Source organism: Oncorhynchus gorbuscha, linkage group LG17 (assembly GCF_021184085.1).
Source record: "Oncorhynchus gorbuscha isolate QuinsamMale2020 ecotype Even-year linkage group LG17, OgorEven_v1.0, whole genome shotgun sequence".
In the NCBI taxonomy this organism is placed as follows: domain Eukaryota; kingdom Metazoa; phylum Chordata; class Actinopteri; order Salmoniformes; family Salmonidae; genus Oncorhynchus; species Oncorhynchus gorbuscha.
Genome location: NC_060189.1, coordinates 54,629,179 through 54,643,881, shown reverse-complemented (window position 1 = coordinate 54,643,881; position 14,703 = coordinate 54,629,179). Strand labels below are relative to the sequence as shown.

At 45.2% G+C, this 14,703-nt stretch overlaps 1 protein-coding gene across 1 annotated transcript in view; it reads right to left on the bottom strand.

Annotated features, from left to right (window-relative positions):
- LOC124001182 (glycine receptor subunit alpha-3-like) overlaps nt 1–14,703 on the bottom strand; it is a 109,148-nt gene that overhangs the window by 57,695 nt on the left and 36,750 nt on the right. Inside the window, exon 2 of the mRNA XM_046307786.1 lies at nt 2,285–2,415. Coding sequence (XP_046163742.1) covers nt 2,285–2,415 — 131 coding nt within the window. The remainder of the gene's footprint in view (nt 1–2,284; nt 2,416–14,703) is intronic.

Genomic DNA, 14,703 nt, shown 5'->3' with positions numbered 1-14,703 from the left:
ACCCCTCCATGAATATTTAAAACTGTGGTTCCATCAATCCATGCCACGATGGCCTTATACATGATGTAATAGATCCTGCACAGCCTTGTAGCCCTGGAGGCATTCATATATCTTAATCTACTTCCCATTCTTGATAAATGATCTGTTTTTTTTCCCCTCAAAACAAAAAACATGCCAACCTACAGATGTGGGCTCTTAATTTGATCAGCCGTTGCAGGAAAACTTTCCCACAATGCAGGAAATGTGAAACTTGTAGTTCTTCAAATGTGCTTCGTCCCTGCCAAGAAGTTTCCTTTCATTTGAAAGTTTGTTTCTTAAGTCCTTTGTTATTGTTGTAATTCATTCTTTACAGTCAGCCCCCCCCCCACATCACATTCACATTTTAAATAACTTTCTCCTGTGTCACTTTCCTCGGACTAAGAAAGTCATCAGTCAAAAAGAGGGTGTCTTGTAGGTGCATGTCCGACATCAATTTGTGCGCAATTACAATGATAACACAATATTACATTTCAGGAAATGTTATATAACAAACTATGGTGTAATGGAATGTTTTGCCTTGTGTTGAAGGTTTTGACACTCTTATGTAGGTGGCCCAACCAGACATAAAATGCAGTATGTGTCATGACAGTGTTATGACAAGTTATGTCAGCTGTTATGACATATTATGATATGGTTATGACCATGTGACAACATGTTATGATGCTGGGTGTCAAGTGAAGTTTTGCCAAAATGACTTGATTTTCCCTTAAGAAAAATGTATCAACCCCTTCAAAAGTGTCCATGAATTATAAATCCACATAATAATTCACATTTCCTGTTGCTGCAGGATTATTTCCCTGCTGTAGCAAACTGGCTCAGATTAAGATCCTACATCTGTATCATTGACATCTGACAACATAATGTGCTTTTATGACATTAGCAGTCATTTTCATTTCATAATTGCACATTTTTTCAATTCAAGATGATTGGCCAGTCTTAAGGACAACTTCTCAAGTCCTTTCACTTTGCATGACTGTACGTGACCAGCATAGAAACTACACTACAATAGAAACAGCAATACACTTGGGGCAGCATGTACAGTGATGTCAGTAAGTGGTTAGTGCATGTCAAATCATACATGACAGGTATGTTTTTCCCTAGGAGTCTAGTTGTCAAGCAGAGCCGGGCGATCCGTATTCCCGTGGCTTCCTGCGTTCTGTGACTCTGTCATCGACAATGATGACAAAAGGAGAGATAAGGGAGAGTGTGGGTTTTTCACTTTGCTGTGTGTGTGTGTGTGTGTGTGTGTGTGTGTGTGTGTGTGTGTGTGTGTGTGTGTGTGTGTGTGTGTGTGTGTGTGTGTGTGTGTGTGTGTGTGTGTGTGTGTGTGTGTGTGTGTGTGTGTGTGTGTTTCTTTCTACCGGTCCAACTGAACGCTCCACTGACCACTCCATCCCATTTCCCCTTCCTGCTCAAATGTGTGGATGGATGTGGCCACATGTGACAATCACAGCTGATAGATCACATACCCTGTGGATGGTCCTATTTTTCAGCTGAATCCCACTTTGATTAGCTAACAAACCCTTCTCTAGACCATGGCCTTATCACAAAATCCAATCATGAACAATTTCTTTACTCATTGTATTGAACATGGCCTACATGATGTCAATCAGGACAGCTCAGAACAGAGTGTGATGGCAAGCTTTCGTGGACGGCCTTCTACTCCTACTTCTTTTTGGGTCGTCACGGCAACTCCAATCTGACTCGTATCCCTGTGTTTGCCAAGATAAAAAGTGACAAACAGAAACCGAACGTGTCTTTTACTTCCAGACAGACCATTCTGCTAACTCCCATTCCAATGCCAGGCCTCTGCCATGAGGGACAGGGCCAGGGCCAGGGCTGGAGGCAATCGGTCCCTGGGCCTGGCCAGCAGTATGGTAAACAGTAGAACCGATGGGACCTCTTGGCTAAATGGGAGAGTAAACACCGTCTGTTCTGACTCCATTTTAGGAGCTGTTCACTGCGGCCTCAGTCAGCAGCTAACGACCACCTGACGTTGTGATGTTGGATGTTACTTGTAAGACGGTACATAACGAAAGGATTTTGGGGGTGATATGGGAACTTTATTCTGGAAAGTATTATCGTGGATATTCTTGAAAATACGTCCCATCAGTCGATGAACCAAGGATGAACCGACTTGCTCATTGGGTAAAGAGGAAAGTTACATTTAATGTTTGGCCTGAATTGAACCTGTAACTGCCAGTCCTACCTTTGGCCAGAAACAAACTGTAGGCCCATACTGTACCTTTAAAGTTGGGTCTAATTCTGGCATCGTAGCCAGAGGTTCTCCCCATGAGTTTGTCCAAGAAGTCGGAGGGTGACGGAGGATGCACTGCTCTCCCCCGAGGACTCTCTGGCTCTTTAGACGCCACCAGACTAAAAGGAGAGAGAGAGAGAGAGAGAGAGAGAGAGAGAGAGAGAGAGAGAGAGAGAGAGAGAGAGAGAGAGAGAGAGAGAGAGAGAGAGAGAGAGAGAGAGAATACAGACTTCAGTGAAATGTGCAGCAGAGGTAACACAGGCCATTAATGTACACACGAACACTAATGTCCTCTGACATCATAATGCATATTCAGGACTTCTCTTTTGTGGCCAAAGTAGCTGAGGCCGAAGAAATGTATTTAGATTCACAGAGAGAGGGGTAGAGGGAGGGAGGGAGAGAGAGAGAGAGAGAGAGAGAGAGAGAGAGAGAGAGAGAGAGAGAGAGAGAGAGAGAGAGAGAGAGAGATGGAGGGAGGGAGAGGGAGAGAGAGAGAGAGACAGCAGAAAGAAAGAGAAAGAGATAGTGAGGGACAGATGGAGAGAGAGAGAAAGACAGAGTGGCTGACCAGACAGATATAGGAACCATCTAATATTGAATGTGTGTGTTAATTATAGTTCCTCTCGCAGGACTTTCACTGTATCAATACAAATAAAAGTCTCCAGATGTTGCGGTATCATTGTAGCAAATCTCAATCTGTTCATTTAGACACAACCGCTGAATATAAACAGGGGTCTTTTGTGGCACCAATAAAGCTCCATGCTAAATATTTGAACATAGATATTAATAGCTGTCGATATGAATTTCCTAAAGGCAAAAAACGAAAAGGTTAAAATGACATTTGATACGGCATCCTAGACACCCCATCCACTAAAAGTCCTTATTCATTATCCAGAGAGAAGCTCAGGCGAGGACACACTTATTTACCAAGCATTGGATTGGGACCCGTTGACTAATGTTGTTCCCTCTATTACTAAACCCCAATCCCTGAGAGAATGCCTGGGTAACTCATCAAATATGCTCAAGTACGTTGTGCTATAGCCCAGAGCAAACGGCATACACAACCCTCATCTAGTCTTTTTAGACAAAGTTTTGGCATGGGGATTTGAATACATACTAAATAAAAAAATACAAATACAAGATAGCTTTGCAACAACAACAAAAAACTGTTGACAGCGAGAGGACAATCGCCAAAACGTAAACAGTGATTCAACTCCAAGATTCTCTTCCTCCCATATCCCAATGCCAGCACAAAGATCCCCCATCAAGTATTTATTCACAGCTGTCAATCCACGTTGGCAGGAAAAGTCAAATCCTGCTGGAGGGAGAGAGCGAGGGAGTGCGAGACTGCGAGTCATTGTGGTATAGCCCCGATAGCCCAGCGACTAATTAAAACATCAAAGCCTGGGATCTTCTCGCTCCTTCTCTCTCCGAAGGAAAAGAACAGGTAGTAGAAGAATATAAAGTCTTCTCGTAAGTGAGCTGGGCCCGTGTAGGAATTATTCAATAATGTGAGTCGCAATACAGAGAGCCTCCGTTTCTTATTTCATCCCCTATTTTCACGTGTTGGTTCGGTAGCTACCAGCGGTACCAGTGCATGTATCCTGCTGTGACTCCATCCCCTTTGCTTTAAGCAGACACAGCATGTAGTTGCCTCTCGCTCCCCCAGTGGATTACATGTTAGACGGTGCTACCAGTGCTTTCTTTAAGCCCTTACACCTAGGACAAGGCAAGCAGTTTTTTCCCCTGGAGAGTTGTAGAAATCAGTTGTGCTTTAAACCTGGTTCTTGGGAGACCCCCAGGACGTACAGGTTTAGTTAGTTCCTGCCTTGCACTAAAGGCTGTGTCTACACAGGCAACCTGATTCGGATCTTTTTTTGTCCCACTAATTGGTCTTTTGACAAAGATCTGACGTGATTGGTCAAAATACCAATTAGTTGAAAAAGATCAGAATTGGGCTGCCTGTGTAAACAGACCTTCTCATCTGGTACAAATACAGACAACGAAGGTTACAGTGATCCGTTTGATAATATCAAACATTCATTTTCTAATTGCATGACCACATAACATGGCTTCCTTACGACTAAGTAGGGTGTAAGTGGTGTGAGATCTTACACTGTCTGACTTCACAGGGACATCTAGGCGGACTCATTCCAGCGTTAGAAACCAGGCATAATGCCATGCTGTCTGCATGCCGTGGACAAAACAAAAACAAGCCGGTTGAAAATGAAAACAATAATTACCAAAGGGGATTTAGGTCAAGAAGAACAACATTTGCCACCGGCTGAATATACAATATGAAAAGGGGAAACATTTGGAACATTTGGAACAAACAAAACATTGCCAGCCTTAATGAACTCAAAAGAACCACACATATGGAACAGTATGGCAAAGGAACATGATTGGTCAATTTCACAAGCCCTCAATTCTGAAATATAATTTGTGCTCAGTTACCAGGTTATAGTGTACATGGGCACTTATATGCCATGAAAAGACATTTACAGCTCTAATAATAAGCCACTGAAAACATTCCCAAAATGCTATTGTTTTCATATTCCACATCCAATACTGATATGAATGAAATCAAAGTTTATCAAATCAAACTTTCTTTGTCACCTGCGCCGAATACAACATGTGTAGACCTTACCATGAAATGCTTACTTACAAGCCCTTAACCAACAGTGAGGTTCAAGAAAGAGTTGAGAAAATATTTACCAAATAAACTAAAGTAAAAAATAATAAAAGTAACACAATAAAATAACAATAACGAGGCTATATACCGTGGGTACCGGTACCGAGTCAATGTGCGGGGATACAGGTTAGTCCAGGTAATTTGTACATGTAGGTAGGGGTGAAGTGACTATGCATAGATAATAAACAGTGAGCAGCAGCAGTGTACAAAACAAAGGGAGGGGGTCAATGTAAATAATCCGGTGGCCATTTGATTAGTTGTTCAACAGTCTTATGGCTTGGTGTTAGAAGCTGTTAAGGAGCCTTTTGGTCCTAGACTTGGAGCTCTGGTACCGTTTGCCGTGCGATAGCAGAGAAAATAGTCTATGACTTGGGTGACTATTTTTGGGGATTTCCTCTGACACCGCCTGGTATAGAGGTCCTAGATGTCCGGAAGCTTGGCCCCAGTGATGTACTGGGCCGTACGCACTACCCTCTGTAGTGCCTTACACTCAGATGCCGAGCAGTTACTATACCAGGCGGTGATGCAACCGGTCAGGATGCTCTCGATGGTGCAGCTGTATAACTTTTTGAGGATCTGGGGACCCATGCCAAATCTTTTCAGTCTCCAGAGGGAGAGAAGGTGTTGTCGTGCCCTCTTCACGACTCCTTTGCTCCTTTGTCGTGCTCACATTGATGGAGAGGTTGTTGTCCTGGCACCACACTGCCAGGTCTCTGACCTCCTCCCTATAGGCTGTCTCATCGTTGTCGGTGATCAGGCCTACCACTGTTGTGTTGTCAGCAAACTTAATGATGGTGTTGGAGTCATGTTTGGCCACGCAGTCATTGGTGAACAGGGGGTACAGGAGGGGACTAAGCACACACCCCTGAGGGGCTCCAGTGTTGAGGATCAGCATAGCAGACGTGTTGTTGCCTACCCTTACCACCTGGGGACGGCCCATCAGGAAGTCCCGGATGCAGTTGCAGAGGGAGGTGTTTAGTCCCAGGGTCCTTAGCTTAGTGATAAGCATTGTGGGCACTATGGTGTTGAACGCTGAGCTGTAGTCAATGAACAGTATTCTCACATCGGTGTTCCTTTTGTCCGGGTGGGAAAGGGCAGTGTGGAGTGCGATTAAGATTGCATCATCTGTGGATCTGTTGGGGTGATATGCGAATTGGAGTGGGTCTAGGGTATCCGGGATCCTGTTGATGTGAGCAATGACCAGCCTTTTAAAGCACTTCATAGCTACCGATGTGAGTCCTATCATTTAGGCAGGTTACCTTTGCTTTCTTGGGCACAGAGACAATGGTGGTCTGCTTGATACAGACTCAGTCAGGGAGAGGTTTAAAATGTCAGTAAAGACACTTGCCAGTTGGTCTGCACTTGCTTTGAGTACAAATCCTGGTAATCCGTCTGGCCCTGTTTAAAGGTCTTGTTGGCCCTGTTTAAAGGAATGTTGACCTGTTTAAAGGTCTTGCTCATATTGGCTATGAGAGAGTTATCAGCTCTCATGCATTCTTCAGTGTTGTTTGCCTCGAAGCGAGCATAAAAAGGCATTTAGCTCATCTGGTAGGCTTGCTTCACTGGGCAGCTCACGGCTGGGTTTCTCTTTGTAGTCCATAATAGTTTTCAAGCCCTGCCACATCCGACGAGAGTCAGAACCGGTGTAGTAGGATTCAATCTTAATCCTGTATTGACGCTTTGCTCATATAGCCTGGCTCCTTGTTTCTAATTAACAAGAGACCAGAAACAGACGGGCACCCAGGCTAGATTACATAATGTTTATCAAGGAAACTGTTGAATAGCTCAGGCAAAATCTATATTTGGGTGGAATAACCCTTACCTTAAGATGTGTCTACAGCCCTATAACGATAGATTCCACAATAATCCATTGTTTATATCTGCCACAGCCAGGCGCTAGCATAATTAGCATTGTGAAAATTCATGAATGTTAACAGCGGCGCCGATGTTAGCAAACCTGCATTTCAAGCTGAAACTTCCTAAAAAACACTTTAAACTAAGTTTGGTAGTTGGTGGAATTTGCAGGGATTTTCATCGTTCAGACTGCTGAAATAATCGCTGGAATTTTGTCACTCAAAACTGGAACGATTTCCTTATGTTGACTCACAGCCGCCTCTCTTTCTGTTTGCTGTAACATGGTCATTAAAGTTGTATTATACTGTCATCAAAAAGAAAGGAGGACCAATGCACCCTTCATATAATTAATTAAAATGCCTTATTGTAGGTAGGTCCTCATGGGATTCCCCTCAGTTTGGTAGAGAAAATGTCTCATAATATAGAACAGTCACAAACAAAGATTGTTTCTATTGAACATGCCATACAAATAAAGGCATTTTAATTAATTATATGAAGAGTGCCTTGGTCCTCCTTTCTTTTTGATGACCAATTTACCCCTTTTACCAAAGAGCACCTTCTGTCTACCAAAATGTACTATTGTGTACCTTAGTCGCGCTTCCCTTCCTCCCCTTTCCACTTGTATTATACTGTATTGTATTCCATTGGGCACTCAGATGCGGATTGATTACCAGCTGTGAATAAACTCACCCATGGCTTGATGAAGCATTGGAATATTCCGGAATTCTCGCGGTGAAGAAAACATGAACAGTGGCAGACGTCAACAATGGATTATTGTGGATTCTCTCACTATGGGCCTTCAGACACATCTTAAGGTAAAGGGTAATTGCCCCCAAATATAGATGTTGCCTGAATTGTCCCTTTAACCTCCAGCTATGAGATTCCCCTACGTTTGATCCCAATCCAAGATCTTTATTCCAGCCCCATCTCAAACCAGCCCCACAACGTAAGTCCAACTTGTCACAACTTGACTTCGTGCTGGAGTTAGTGGCTGCAGGGGGAAAGCTGAAAGACCTTGAAAGACTCTTGAAGGAGGACAGCGACATGATATCTGCCAGAACCTACCCTTATACACAGAAAGACTTAACAACAGTACACAAGAACAATTGTCCTGGAGGGTACAGACTAACATAAATTAAATTGAACATATAAACATTGACGTCACTGCCTACTGTACAACCCCACTACAGCACTACATGGTGAATCGCCTCCTGGTTTGACAGATACGATCTCTGCTCTCTGAATAACCTAGTGATAGGAGACTGTCTTTACGCTGAATACAGGAGAAATTCCTAAATACTTTCACATTACTCAGCACCAGTGTTACCTATGAGGATATGCGTAATTTGCATATTTATCCCTTGTGGCAGAAGATACTGAGGGAAAATGTATACTGAGTAATGCTGAGAGAGCTACAATATATCTGATATGGGATTTGGGCTGGACGCGTCTGACCCCCCTGATGATGGCGATAGAGAGACTACTGACAAGGCCTCCTGAGGCAGCAAGTAACCTCCTTGACTGGGGTCTCACTCGTGGAGCTCCATGACAGTGACAGACAGGGTATTTTGAGGAGCTCTGTGTCAGGGACCCGGGGTCCCTCACGGGGCTCCATGACAGGCTCATGCCTCTCCTCAGGGTCCCATAGTGCCCTCGTCTCACCCAAAGAAAAGCTCTGCTGTGATTCATAATCCTCCAGGGAGATCGTTGTCCAGGCCAGCGTCCCTCTATCCTTCCATCCATCCTTCCATCTCTCCACAGTGTAGTCATAGAGATAGGAGGGACAGTCGTCATGGCAACCCCGTCCTGGCCGGTGGAACGTCCAGCTGCACCTGCTGTGGTCGACGGAGCGGAGTGGTAGGTCGCCGGTGTTGGCTATGCTTTTGTGAACCAAACCAACCGGTTGAAGGGAGTAAGAGAACTGTTTAAAATACAGCAATCCTCATGGGATTCCCCTCAGTTTGGTAGAGAAAATGTCTCATAATATAGAACAGTCACAGATTGGATAGAGAAAAGTAGCAGAATGGACTTAAATGAACCCTTCTGGCTCAAAGGCGCTCCATAATTGGAAATAATATTCAGCTCAAAGTCCTTGTTTGTCTGAAGCTTGCAGTCTACTATACATCAGCGGAAGCATAGTAAACAAGCAAGAAAATACACAGGCCAATATTCTCATAGACACACATTTTGGTCTCTCTCTCTTTCTCCCCCGGGGTGTCAAGGTTACACCCAGATGCTATGGCTCCCTAACGGGGATAAAAGAGTGTGTCACACTGACAGAGAGAGAGAGGGAGGGAACTAGAAGAGGCACAGAATGGGAGATTGAGAGTGCATCCCCACCTATCCTCCCCTCTTCCCACCATCTCTCTCTCTCTCTCTCTCTCTCTCTCTCTCTCTCTCTCTCTCTCTCTCTCTCTCTCTCTCTCTCTCTCTCTCTCTCTCTCTCTCTCTCTCTCTCTCTCTCTCTCTCTCTCTCTCTCTCTCTCCATCCCTACTTCCACATCCCTCCTTCCTTCCTCCCTCCCTCTCCTCTTTCTCTCCCTTTTCATTTCCTCGTTCTCCCACCTTCCAGTTCCTCCCTCCATCCCTCTCTCCTCCCCAGCGGCTTGGAGGCATGGCAGAGAGGCTGGCTGATGGGGATGTGAGTGAGTCAGACGAGCTGAAGCGTTCAGGAGTGGAGAGATGGGGGAGGGACGTGGAGGAATGGTCGAGCGGACAGCTAAGTGAGATTAACCGATAGCAACAGTGTGCAGCCCAGCTATGAGAGAGAGAGGGAGAGGATGGGAGAGGGAAGAGATGGAGGAGGATGAGGGTTTAACTGACAGGTAGCTATACACCCTGCATCCCCACAGTGACCAACAGGCCAGACAGATGTGCACGTACAATATTGAATAATGTAGCATCTTGCACCACAAACTCTTGCACGTACAAACAAACAAAACAAACACACACACACACACACCTTGTAAATCTACAAAAAGGCTGATGTCTACCGCTTGAAATACAAATGCCACATTTGATGTGTAATTGCTGTTCAATTATTCATCATACTTCTCCCCTCCAGCTTTGCCACGTCGTCGGTAAACAAATGACATTGATTGCTTGTTATTCTGAAGGGTGTAAACAGTGATGGAACGTCTGACAAAGGTTGTTGTCAATTTTCTCCGCTCTTGATCATTTTAACACAATTCATGTGTGTGTACTGTATGTGGTTTGTGTGTGTGCACGCGTGTGCACGCGAGTGTGTGTGTGTGTATATGAGTGTGTACCGGCACCTCTTGTTGTTCGAGACATCAAAGCATCCCCTCTAAAACATGAAAACCACAGGCCGTTGTATTCATTTCAGTTGTATCTACCCAGACAATACACCCCATTGTCTGTTGTTTCTATCATTCAAAACGCAAATTCTCACAGTTTATGATTATACACGGCTCATGTGTTCCGTCTCGTTCGTTTGAGGCCTGTAGGGAGTAAGCAGCGCTTCAACTTTATGTGACCCTATGGACAAAAGTATATTCTAGGAAAACAGAAGTACTTCTCAGCAGGAGGTGCCGGTGTCATACTTGAGAAGAATGAACCATCAAACCACGAAACAAAAGCCTAGAACACTACAGCACTATCTGTTCTGTAACAGTGAAATGTCCCCATAACCCAGTGGCATGACAATAGACCAGAGAGCCGGGAACCCTTCCAGGCCTTAGTCTCATTGTGTTGTCATTGCCAAGGGAAGTAGCCTTCGACCACCGACGCCCACAGTCAATCGCTCTGTACAAACTCATATCCGTCTCCCCCGTGGTACGTATTGCTAGCAGACAATCCATGTTTCATTCTCCGGCTTGTTCATGGGGACCTGTATGTGTGAGTACGGGATGGCAATATTGTATAGCCTGTCATAGTATATATACCCTGGTGTGTGCCTCCTTTCACCCTCTCGGACAGCCTCCCCGGGGGACTATAGCTGGTTCCACATCACCCATAGGCTGACATGATGTCCTGTTCCATTAAAGGGGATGAGAACAAGCTATAGCTCACATGCTGAAAACAGGCTGTAACCACATAATTAATTATATGGGCTGTGCTTTACCATTAGAGACTTTAGGCCTAACATGTCACTGGTATTTGTGGAACTACGGCTTCAAAGTTGCTCTATGGTTCCGTTGGGATATGTGAGAGGGAAACGGGTTTGAAGGTGTAAATGCCGACACAGGGTGACAGTTGGTAACAGAGTGTGTGTGTGTATGGGTGTGTGTCTCTCAAGCACAACTGTGATGCATACATTCCCACCTGTGAGAGGGGGGTGTTACAGAGTCACAGTTCTCTCTGACCGAGAGAGAGCGAGAGAGAGCGAGAGAGAGAGAACGAACCGGTCTGTTTATACACCTCCGCGGCGTCTGCACAAACCAATACATATCCGTCCTGTCTGTCTGTGTCGTGACTCGTGAGGCTTCACAAACGCCAGCAGCATCTTTGCAATCAGTGACAGTTGCTTAGTAACCAAACCCTGTCCCCGTCACCTGTAGAGTGATACCACGGTAACCACCATCCATCCTCTGATGTTCGCCACGCCTTCTTGATGAAACGATAGGGATGTTTTTAATGAATCGGCTCCAAAAACATGATACGTCATCAATTAAACAACAGTGGAGAAACGACTGGAGGACAGCGGAGATGAGGAAGTGTTCTTTAGATCCTGAGCCACCTATGTTGACTGGAGGACAGCGGAGACGAGGAAGTGTTCTTTAGATCCTGAGCCACCTATGTTGACTGGAGGACAGCGGAGACGAGGAAGTGTTCTTTAGATCCTGAGCCACCAATGTTTCTTATTTTAGTCTGTAAATGATCACGACGTGAACAAATGAACAAAGAAAATAATATGTAGATGTAATATATAGAACAATGTACTGTATATTGCCCAATCCAACACATGACGCGTGGAACATGAAGGACAAGGACACAGCTAGATGGGAAGCCAAGCTATTGAAAGCGAGGCAGAAAATGAAGATTTAAAAAATAAAATAAAGGTAAAATAACTTTGTCAAAGCTGTGCTCTGGCTCTCTCCCTCTGTATTTTGACTCATTCTTTAAAACAAAAAATCTTAGCCCAACGAGAAAGACGATGCAGCCAGAATGCAAACGATGTGGCATTTCTTTGTAACCTTCTCTTTTCCTTTTCTCCCCTTTATATTCCCATGCCCCTGCTCTCAAGTTGCCTTTATATTCCCATGCCCCTGCTCTCAAGATGCCTTTATATTCCCATGCCCCTGCTCTCAAGATGCCTTTATATTCCCATGCCCCTGCTCTCAAGTTGCCTTTATATTCCCTTGCCCCTGTTCTCAAGATGCCTTTATATTCCCATGCCCCTGCTCTCAAAATGCCTTTATATTCCCATGCCCCTGCTCTCAAGATGCCTTTATATTCCCATGCCCCTGCTCTCAAGTTGCCTTTATATTCCCTTGCCCCTGTTCTCAAGTTGCCTTTATATTCCCATGCCCCTGTTCTCAAGATGCCTTTATATTCCCATGCCCCTGCTCTCAAGATGCCCCCTGCTCTCAAGATGCCTTTATATTCCCATCTCAAGATGCCTTTATATTCCCATGCCCCTGCTCTCAAGATGCCTTTATATTCCCTTGCCCCTGCTCTCAAGATGCCTTTATATTCCCATGCCCCTGCTCTCAAGATGCCTTTATATTCCCATGCCCCTGCTCTCAAGATGCCTTTATATTCCCTTGCCCCTGCTCTCAAGATGCCTTTATATTCCCATGCCCCTGCTCTCAAGATGCCTTTATATTCCCTTGCCCCTGCTCTCAAGATGCTTTATCCCAGCCCCTGCTCTTTATATTCCCTTGCCCCTGCTCTCAAGATGCCTTTATATTCCCATGCCCCTGCTCTCAAGATGTCTTTATATTCCCTTGCCCCTGCTCTCAAGATGCCTTTATATTCCCATGCCCCTGCTCTCAAGATGTCTTTATATTCCCTTGCCCCTGCTCTCAAGATGCCTTTATATTCCCATGCCCCTGCTCTCAAGATGTCTTTATATTCCCTTGCCCCTGCTCTCAAGATGCCTTTATATTCCCATGCCCCTGCTCTCATGCCCCTGCTCTCAAGATGTCTTTATATTCCCATGCCCCTGCTCTCAAGATGCCTTTATATTCCCATGCCCCTGCTCTCAAGATGCTTTATATTCCCTGCTGCTCTCAAGATGCCTTTATATTCCCATGCCCCTGCTCTCAAGATGCCTTTATATTCCCATGCCCCTGCTCTCAAGATGCCTTTATATTCCCATGCCCCTGCTCTCAAGATGCCTTTATATTCCCATGCCCCTGCTCTCAAGATGCTTTATATTCCCATGCCCCTGCTCTCAAGATGCCTTTATATTCCCATGCCCCTGCTCTCAAGATGCTTTATATTCCCATGCCCCTGCTCTCAAGATGTCTTTATATTCCCCCATGCCCCTGCTCTCAAGATGCCTTTATATTCCCATGCCCCTGCTCTCAAGATGCCTTTATATTCCCCCTGCTCTCAAGATGCCCCTGCTCTCAAGATGCCTTTATATTCCCATGCCCCTGCTCTCAAGATGCCTTTATATTCCCATGCCCCTGCTCTCAAGATGCCTTTATATTCCCATGCCCCTGCTCTCAAGATGCTTTATATTCCCATGCCCCCTTTATATTCCCTTGCCCCTGCTCTCTCATAGATGCCTTTATATTCCCATGCCCCTGCTCTCAAGATGCCTTTATATTCCCATGCCCCTGCTCTCAAGATGCCTTTATATTCCCATGCCCCTGCTCTCAAGATGCCTTTATATTCCCATGCCCCTGCTCTCAAGATGCCTTTATATTCCCATGCCCCTGCTCTCAAGATGCCTTTATATTCCCATGAAGATGCCTTTATATTCCCATGCCCCTGCTCTCAAGATGCCTTTATATTCCCATGCCCCTGCTCTCAAGATGCCCCTGCTCTCATATTCCTTGCCCCTGCTCTCATTTCCCATGCCCCTGCTCTCAAGATGCCTTTATGCCTTTGCTCTCAAGCCCCTGCTCTCAAGATGCCTTTATATTCCCATGCCCCTGCTCAAGATGCCTTTATATTCCCATGCCCCTGCTCTCAAGTGCCTTTATATTCCCTTGCCCCTGTTCTCAAGATGCAAGATGCCTTTATATTCCCATGCCCCTGCTCTCAAGATGCCTTTATATTCCCATGCCCCTGCTCTCAAGATGCCTTTATATTCCCATGCCCCTGCTCTCAAGATGCCTTTATATTCCCATGCCCCTGCTCTCAAGATGCCTTTATATTCCCTTGCCCCTGCTCTCAAGTTGCCTTTATATTCCCATGCCCCTGCTCTCAAGATGCCTTTATATTCCCATGCCCCTGCTCTCAAGTTGCCTTTATATTCCCATGCCCCTGCTCTCAAGATGCCTTTATATTCCCATGCCCCTGTTCTCAAGATGCCTTTATATTCCCATGCCCCTGCTCTCAAGATGCCTTTATATTCCCATGCCCCTGCTCTCAAGATGCCTTTATATTCCCTTGCCCCTGTTCTCAAGATGCCTTTATATTGCCATGCCCCTGTTCTCAAGATGCCTTTATATTCCCATGCCCCTGTTCTCAAGATGCCTTTATATTCCCTTGCCCCTGCTCTCAAGATGCCTTTATATTCCCTTGCCCCTGCTCTCAAGATGCCTTTATATTCCCTTGCCCCTGCTCTCAAGATGCCTTTATATTCCCTTGCCCCTGCTCTCAAGATGCCTTTATATTCCCTTGCCCCTGTTCTCAAGTTGCCTTTATATTCCCATACCCCTGCTCTCAAGATGCCTTTATATTCCCATACCCCTGCTCTCAAGATGCCTTTATATTCCCATGC